General features: G+C 47.4%; 1 protein-coding gene across 1 annotated transcript; it reads right to left on the minus strand.

Moving 5' to 3' along the window:
- Positions 1-300: 300 nt before the first annotated feature.
- CBLN4 (cerebellin 4 precursor) lies at positions 301-6795 on the minus strand. Its single transcript, XM_058850580.1, has 3 exons — positions 6415-6795; positions 5105-5221; positions 301-2682 (listed from the first exon to the last, which is right to left on the minus strand). Exons 1-3 carry the CDS (start codon positions 6679-6681, stop codon positions 2485-2487), a joined length of 582 nt encoding a protein of 193 aa, XP_058706563.1. The 5' UTR covers positions 6682-6795; the 3' UTR covers positions 301-2484.
- Positions 6796-9158: the final 2363 nt, after the last annotated feature.

Here is a 9158-nt window from a genome sequence, read left to right on the forward strand (position 1 = left end):
TCCTTTAACCACCAAAATAATTAATTAGTAATTCTGCTTTTAGAAGCATTTTCCATTAAAATGTATCCCTCCATTGAATAACTTCCCAGTCTCTCCAGCTCCGGTTTAAATAAGCATCAATGACTGAAGAAATCAGGAATGTTTTGCTGAGGAGCAATCAAAGCAATATTGAGATAGCTTGGGATTATTGCTGGATGCTAAAGCAGCCTTGAAGGATCATTTGTTCACAAATCCAAGAAGTTAGATACATTTGGTCATTCAGAAATTATACTGACACCTTTAATGCCATTTTTCTTTCTTTTCTTTTACATTACAGATATATCCATGGGCAGGGGGAGATGGCGGATTTTACCAATTTTATACAAAATACCAATGCTCCCATCTGAAAGAAGCTCTTAGGACAAGTAACCTCTTTATAACATCATGCAAACGATGATCTGCAATCCCAGGCGGTTTATACATATATTTATATACACACATTTTGGGGGTACAGCAGTAACACATCTTTTTGATTGGTCATCATGACTTTTTCAGATTTTTCAGCCATGTCACTCATTCACCTTCTCGCCAGGTCCTTCCACTTCTTCCCCAACTGCAGTGGGAACAGAACAGGAACAAAATTGTGTGGGGATAAAAATCACCTCCTCTCTGACTTACAGGAGTGCAAAGTACCCAGCAATCCTCCTGAAACAGCCTGAAAAATCCCCTGTGGTGGGTGAGGGAAAATCAGGAATTTGGCACAAAGCTGTGCCACCAATCCCCTGATGTTCTTGTGAGGAGCACCAAGCAGCCAGGAATTAGATTTTCAATCAGTGAAATATCAATGGGACACACCACACTTGGCCAGCAAGGGAAGGAGCTGGAAACAGATCCCAAAAACAGCAAATCCCAGCCCAAAGTGGCTTTCAGGGAAGCTCCCAGGTTGCTGAAGATGCTTCCACCCACAAACATTTTCAAGCAGGCAGAAATTTTTAATTTAGAACCAAATCTTTCATGATACTCAAGGCACAAAGATCCATCAATTCCGTGTATTTGGGGAAGGAGGGATGAAGGTTTCGTTAGCAGCTCATGTGAAAATCATTTTATTGAGTATTCAATCTGATGGCTCTGGAGTCTGATGTTGATGGCAGAACCTGGAGCAGAGGTTTCATCCCAAATCCTTTGGAATCAATGTGATTCTTAACACCAACTTCAGTGAGGCCAGCATTGCTGCCTAAATTTTATTTTTAAATAAAATGCATAGGTTATTTCTAGATCACTCTGATTACCTCCAGGATTCTGCCAGACTAACTCATGGCAGTTTTTTTTGCCTCCCTGGATATTTTCTGTGAATCCCAAAAAGTTTCCATTTTGCATATAATAATTATATCAAATTAAAAAAATAGTATGAAGCGACTCCCAAAATCCAAAGGGCAAAAGTTCAGCTAACATATGTTAATCTTTATTATGGAACAATGAGATAATAAATAAGTTTATGAATTCACATGACCTGTACAAAAAGCTGGGAAGCTTTTGTACCAAGTTAGGTCCCAGTTATTTGGATTTCGTATTTATTAAACAAATGATCTGAATTTTTTTACATCTGTGGAGTTAAGGCAAAATCAGATAAGACCTTTAACACAACAGAAGGGCTGGAAAATACACAGAAATACAAACAAAGGAGATCTCATCTCCAGCTGACAAAGTGGTTGTGTCTAAGGAAGGAATCCCTCAGGAGTTGAACAAAGCAGTAATTACCAATCAAGCTAATTAAAATTGAAGAACAAGTGTGAGGTGTCCTGCAGGGCAAAGCTGTTTTAGCAAAGTTGTGCCTGAACGACCACCTTGAACCCTGAATGGTTTTAATCTGCTTTTCCTTTTGGGAATCAGAGGAACCCGTTCCATATCCAACCAACCCACACCCATAACCCCTCAGACTGATGGAGGCTGGACTTGATTGTGATTAAATACTGGGTGACCCATCCAACACACAACAGGCAGAGGAGAACCCGAGTCAGCCTCTCAGCAATAGGAATTACCTCTCTACGAGAGCGGAATGTGCGCTCCCGGGACAGAAACACCAGCAATATATCAATACATCAGTGTTCTTTGGCAGCAACACACTAACTCGTGCTTGAAGTCTGAGCTCAGACTTCTCTCCTACATCAAAGATTTGGTGCCAGTCTTTTCACAGTTAAAGAAAATCCACTTCTTCCACGGATCCGGTAAGTCCAGGAAATGAAATTGGAATAAATCTTGCAGGCGGCTTTAGACGGTAACCTTCAGCATTGATATTTATTGTCTGCTTTAGTCTCAGTCCAAAGGTATCGTATTTGAACACACAGGATTCTGTGGAATTTCTGAGTCGTTCAGATGGGGCCAAAATCCATGGAGAGAATCCAAAATCACCCGTGAGAAAGCAATAAAGAACCATCATCACTCCCATGACGACAAAACGATCTTCATGAAACAGAGGTGAGGATGAACGCCACAGGAAAAGTGACTTTACAGGGGGAAGACCAGGAAGCCGGAGAATGTCGAGTACTGCCATCCACCCACCAGATTTCCTTTCTCCAGCTTCAGGTAAACCTTGTCCTCCTTGTCCAGGTACAGCAGCACCCCGTTGGTGGCGGCCTCACGGGTGACGTCCTTGTCCCCAGCGAAGGCAGAGATCACTGGCTTCCCATTCAGCATCAAATTCACCTGCAAGAGAGCCCCTGAGAAGCTCTAATTAACTGCAAAACATACCTGGATATTAACCACGGCGCAAGGGCCCAACCTTCCGTGCTTTTTGGGTTGTTTTAAACTGATAATGACATTTATTTGGCACAGGCACGTGGATGTTCATGAGCTGGACCTGCAGCTGAGTGAGGCATCACCTCAGCTGGTGTCACTTTGCTTATCTCAAGGGTTATTCAGTCACACAGGAGAAAAAATATATATATTTCCAAGAACTCTGGGCACACAGAGATGTTACAGAGGTGTCAGAAGCACCACAGTGGGCTGGGAGCTTCCACTTCACTGGGAACAAAATGTGTGTCCCTCTCAGTACTGATGGCAGCTTAGCTCTGAAGTTTAGAACACATTTTTAGCTGTATAAACCAACTCCATTTTCTTTCTATAAAGAACTCCTGCGAGGCAGCACAGCCTCTGCTCTGGGAGCAGCAGCTCTGAATAAAGATGGGCAGGGCCTGGGGGAATGGGCAGCTCCAGACATTTTTCCTTTCCCCCATGGAAAGCCATCAGCTTTGCTGTTTTTCCTTTCCCAGCAGCTCTAATGCAGCCACAGGGGGTGAATTATGGGATTCTTACCCACATCCACTGTGCTGGCCTTGCACATGGTCCTATTAATTTTAATGGGAGTCACCACAGAATAAATTAGTGCTCAGCAGAAGTCAGGGCAGCAGAGGCTGGGATTTATTTGGGATTCACCTGTCTGGGAAATCCACTTAATCAGGTGTCTCCAGGGAAGCAATTGCAGTTTAATGATATTTAATGGCTCTAACAGATGTTGTGGGGGCAGAGGAACATGGCTTGTGTGGGAAGCCTGCAGGTGATTTAGTGGGGCTGGATGTGGCTGAGACACAAACCACTGCAATGGTTTCTGGTTCTTGTCCCCATTTACCCCACAGAAAAAGGACATCCAGGCTTTACTCATGGCTTGCCTTGGGTTTCTCACTCTTTCTGTTCCCTCAGGCTCCCCTGGAATCATTGACAGGAATTCAATAACAGCACAAGACACAGGAAAACTCACAGGGGATGAGCTCACACTGACCCTTCCAAAATGGAGCCAAGCAAACCCCTCCATCACTTCAGGATCTCTTATCCATGAAAGATTTTGGGCCAACATTCCCTGCCACAAAACTCCCAGGTGTGAGCTCCTGGTTTGTGAAATGCCAGAGTCTGAGCTGGGCTTCCAGAACCCAAGGCTTGGCACCTTTCCTGGCAATGGGCATTTTAAATCCACTGAAGTGGCTGATAGACAGTTATTCAACCTTCAGCATGCAAGAGAGTGAAAAGAACACATTCTGAGTGCATTAAACAGATTATAAACTCATTATAGAGATTTTCAGGTCAATGTTTCATTTAAGGCTGTTTCATTGACCTGACTGAAATTAGGATTTTCCGCTGTAAACTGCAGGGGAATTTCAGCAGAGATGGGATCGTGGCTTTCACCAGCTCTCTGCCACCTCCACCTCTCCCAGGAGCTTCCCCAGCAACCCAGAGCAGCCACAGAGCAATGTCTGATCACAACTCCTGCAGAAATCCAGCTCAGCTCAGCCTGGCAGGCTGGAAACCACATCCAGGAGCAGGGGGGAGCAGGGAAAAGCCTCAGACACTTCAGAGAAGCTGGAGCTCTGGTGCTGGAAACCAGGGGAGCCACAGATGTTCCTGCAGCTCTGGCAAGCCAGGAGGTGTCACAGCAACTGCGTGACCTGGCAGGGAGATCAAGGAATTACTTCAAGGAATTTGCTGTTGGCTCAGCAAGGGGATGTTCAGGAATTTAAAGGCTTTTCCCTCTTGTATTTAATTAGGCAGCTCCATTGTTACTGAGCTACAGAAGAAAGTGCAGAATTACCCCTTTTCTCTAATGTATCACACACCTTTTAAATATTATATGATGAAAAAAGGAAGTTTATATCGCTGTGAAGGCTCCCTAGAAGACACTGCTGCAGGGAAATAACCAAACCTGGTCCTCAGCACACTGAGGGCATCACCAGGGACCTGGCACCAGATGCCAGGGCACAAATTGTTTGGAAAATACTCAAATCTGGTACCCAGAACTCCTGTGTTCCACACAGTGAGTTTAACCTGGAGCAAAACACGACTCTTCAGCAGCACCTAAGTGAAATTCAGAGCTCTCTTTTACTCTTGGATCATTCATTCTATGGAATGCTCTTTGTCACCCCAGATATTCGTGGCATGGAAGTGAAGTTGTGGTGATTTATCTGAGGTGAGGCTCCTGCCTTATTTCTGTTCATCTTCAATTAATGGACTCCACTGCTAGGAATTCAACACCACAGGTTGCTGTAAATGAAGCTATTTTTCCTTTAAATGCCCTCGTGCTCAGTCAATATTCTATCCTAAATGAGCAATTTAAATAAAGATTTTATAATCAACATACCTGAATTGTTTGACTCTGGTAGACTTTAATTACGTGAAAATTGAAACTGTAAATTCCTTTCCGTGGTGCTACAAAGACAGACTCCAACGTGAAAAAATTGCCCACATTTACAAGGATCTACAAACAGAAAAATACAGCATGGGGATTAGTGCAGGTGCTGAGTGCTAAAGAAAAATACAGATTATTAACTTTAGAAACCATTCATCAATGGAAACATTTTAATCTGCATCTAAGCTGGTTTATTCATTTTCTCTCAATTACTTTGGAATAACTCATAAAATGGGTATTTAGTTGTATTTATAGGACAACTTTACTACAGATAAACTAAGAGGGGAATTGCTTCTTACTTTGCTACTATGCCGTACCCTCAGTCCTTTATTCCATACCTGTTTATTAAAAGGCATTTTTGTTGCTCATTCCCCCAAAAAGGATGTGAAAACACCAATTCTGGGAGTGGCACATATTTTTGGGCTGATGAGCAATGGCCAAGCCAAGAGTGCCTTCCCAAAGAGCCAGGTGTGAGTGAGGAGCACAGCACCAGCCATTCCCAGTTCTCCCAGTTGCTGGCACATCCCAGCAAAGCCTGGCTGGGAGCCTTCAGTTGTTTTAACGAGTGCTAATAATAATTTGGGTTTAATTAAGCAGAGAGAAGTGACAGAGGGGAACATACGAGATGACTGCATCACCCATATGCTACACAGCCTCTGTAATGACAACATTTTGCTCTCTTTCCACCTAATTATGCTTTATTTTTAATTGATCTTTCCAGGCACAGCCCTCGGAAGCCTGTGGGATTGTCCGTGGGGTTTTAGGGTTATTTACCCTGAGCTGCCTGGCACATCTGGCTGCAGCTGGCACCACGATTCACTGCTGGCTACAGCTGGCTGCAGGAACAAGAAGAACCCTCGGTCCCAGGGACTTTGGACTGTCCCCAGGACGGGAGCTGGGAATAAAGCGTGTGCAGGTATCTGCTCGCCAATATCGGTGCTGAGCTGAGAGGAGCCGGACATTCATTGTGCTGGGAAAGTTCAAGGCTTTTCCCTCAGAATTCGCTCTTGTCCCCCTCTCTAAAGCGGCACGAACAGTCCAGACCCTACTCAGGCTGAGACCCCCGAGCCCCTCGGGCCGATGTCGCCCCACCGGTGGCACCGAGCGCTGCTGCCCCGGCAGCCCCGGGCTCGGTCCGAGCTTCTCCGGGGCCAAGGGGGAGCCTCTGGAGCCCCCCCGGGCCCAGCCCGCCCTGCCCTGCCCCAGCTCTCAGCCGGGATGCGGGGAAGGCACCTGTGGATGCGGCGCTCCCTGGGGCTCACCTGGTCGAAGTAGATGATGCGCGTCTTGTTGCTCATCTCGGAGGGCTCGTGGTTGGTGCTCCGCACGGCCGAGAACGCCACCTTGGAGTTGGCCGCCCGCACGGAGATGCCCAGCGGCGAGGAGGACGAGCCCTTGGCGTCGGGGGCCGGGTTGGAGTCGCAGACCACCAGGCACTTGCCCTCCAGCACGATGGGCTCGGTGTCGTTCTGCGCGGTGGCGACGCGGCCGCCCAGCGCCAGGGCCAGCAGCAGCAGCCGCCAGCCCATGGTCCGCACCCGCGCCCCGCTCCGGCCACCGCTCCGCGCTCCTCCGCCCTCCTCCTCCTCCTCCGCTCTCCTCCTCCCACCGCCAACACTTTGTGCCGTCTTCTTCTTCTTTTCTTCTCTTTTTTTTTTTTTTTTCCTCTTTCTTTCCTTCTCTCTTTCCTTCTCTCCCCGGCTCCTCCGGCGAGCTCTTTAAAACGCGCCGCAAAAAGCTGCCCGGAGCAATACGCGCTGTCCAGAACGCCCTTTTCTCCCCTCTCTCCGCATCAAAAAAGAGCGTGAGAAAGGGAGGTGGGGGAAAAAAAAACCCTCAGGTGAATTATTGCTGAGAGAGAGAAACGAGAGGTCGCGGAGAAATAAACCCATGTGGCGCTGCCATGACCGCCGGCAACTGGAGCTGGAGATCCGGGATGAGAGGAGAGGAGAGGTGGGAGCTTCCCCCAGAGCTGCCTCTGCGAGCACGGGCAGGAGCTGCGGAGTGCCCTTCTCTGTGTGTGTGTGTGTGTCTGTGTGTGTCTGTGTGTCTGTGTGTCTGTCTCTGTGTCTCTCCCCCTCCCGCAGCACTTATGTCACAGCCAACCTGCCCAGCTCTCACCTAGCGGGGGCTGCTCCAGGTTTCATGGCCAGGAGCCCTCCCCTCGGCATCGCCCCCTGCTCACACACACTCCCGTCCTCCCCGGCAACTTGTGGAGCGGCTGCAGAGCCCGAGGGAAAGCGCCGGAGCATCGCAGCATCCCCGATTTCCAGGAGCAGGAGGAGGAGGAGGAGGAGGATGGGAAGGAGCTGCAGCCTCCCTGGAAGGCAGCACCTGCACCTGCCGGAGCCTCCCAGGGCACGGAGCTTTTTGGGATTGGGGCAGGAGGGAACAGCTTTCCCCAAATCACACCCGAGGTCCCTGCAGGGCTGTCCCGCCGGCTCTTGGAGGATTAACGCGGCCAGGTTCTCCTCACGGTGCTGCCACAGGTTTATGTGTCATTTAACACCTCTGTCTGTGATTAATTCAATTTTGTGGTGTCTGTTGGAAGGATTGGGAGACTGAGCAGGTACCTTTGCTTAGTTCTCCCATCAATTTCGAGATGATTAAAATAATGAGTGGCTCGGTGCTGGCTTCCAGACAAGACCTTTCCTGCATCTCCTGTTTGAAATAATCTCCTGGTGGAACCTAAACTCACTTCAGGGACTGGCAGAAATGTGCCAGTCGCTGAAGTGCTCCCAGAAGCAGAATTGGCCACACAGATTTCCATCCATCCAAACCAAAAAAGGCACCAATAGTTTGTAAGAAATTGAGCAAATGATTTTTAGGGAGATGCCTTTCAGTACAGCAATTTTTTTTTGTGCCTGTAAGAGCTTTGCAACAAATATGAAATATGTCCTGGCTCAGCCATTAACCAGCAGCAGCCTCCACTCCCTGCTTGCCCAAGGCATCTCTAGGGACAGACAGAAGAAATTAAAGAAGCAACAGGAAATTAAGAAGAGGAATAAAAAGCACCAAAATCCACTCTCTGCTGAACACCAGAGCTTCTGTAGGCAAATGTGAGGGGGGTTTTCAGCTGATGTGGAGAGCTGAGGGTGAAGCATTAATTCTGCAGAACTCAGCAAAGTCCTTGAAGAGGCCATAAAGCAGCCAAAATTCTTAGCAAGCATCAAACTCCCTGAAATTCAGAAGGCCAGAATAAAATGTTAAGGAATTCCATTGATCAGTCAAAGGGCAAAAATATTTCTGTTTTCTAGGAATGCATCAATATCCTCTTGCTCAGTGCCACAACAAGGATGGATGGAAGGGTCCAGCTGGGAAGCAGCACTTAGGGGAAGGAAAGGAAACAAATCAAACAAACACTTGCAGCACAGCTTTGTACCTCTTGTAGAAATTTGATCTGCAGATTAAAAGTTTCCCTCCTGTGCACAGGAACATGTCTGAGGACTCCAGCAAAACAAAGCTGTGGGGAAAAGATTTTGTAAATACAAATGTATAAATAGTTCCACACTATTTCAACATCTCCTGCTTCAAATCTCTTCTGCCCCTAAAGCTGCTGAGTAGCCTTTTAACACTGCACACGTAACAGCAAATATAATTAATTACATGTGCACATAAATTCCAACTGGAACTTGAAACTGCTGATGATTTTCAAGGATCAATCATTTGCCAGAGATTAAAAACTTCACAACAATTTTAGAAACTTGGTTTTGATTTTGTTTGACAGTGACATTTACTGTCTCTGTAGATATTCTTCCCAATATCCCATCCAACCCTGCCCTGTGCCAGTTTGAAGCCATTCCCTGTGTCCTGTCCCTCCATCCCTGGCCAAAGCTTCTCCATCTTTCCTGCAGCTCCTCCAGGCCACCCTGAGCTCACCCCAAAGCTTCTCCTGTCCAGGTGAGCAATCCCAGCTCTCCCAGCAGAGCTGCTCCATCCCTCTGCTCCTCCTGGAGCCTCCTCTGGACCCTCTCCAGCAGCTCCAGCTGCTCCCTGTGCTGGGAAC

Source organism: Poecile atricapillus, chromosome 15 (assembly GCF_030490865.1).
Source record: "Poecile atricapillus isolate bPoeAtr1 chromosome 15, bPoeAtr1.hap1, whole genome shotgun sequence".
Classification (NCBI taxonomy): domain Eukaryota; kingdom Metazoa; phylum Chordata; class Aves; order Passeriformes; family Paridae; genus Poecile; species Poecile atricapillus.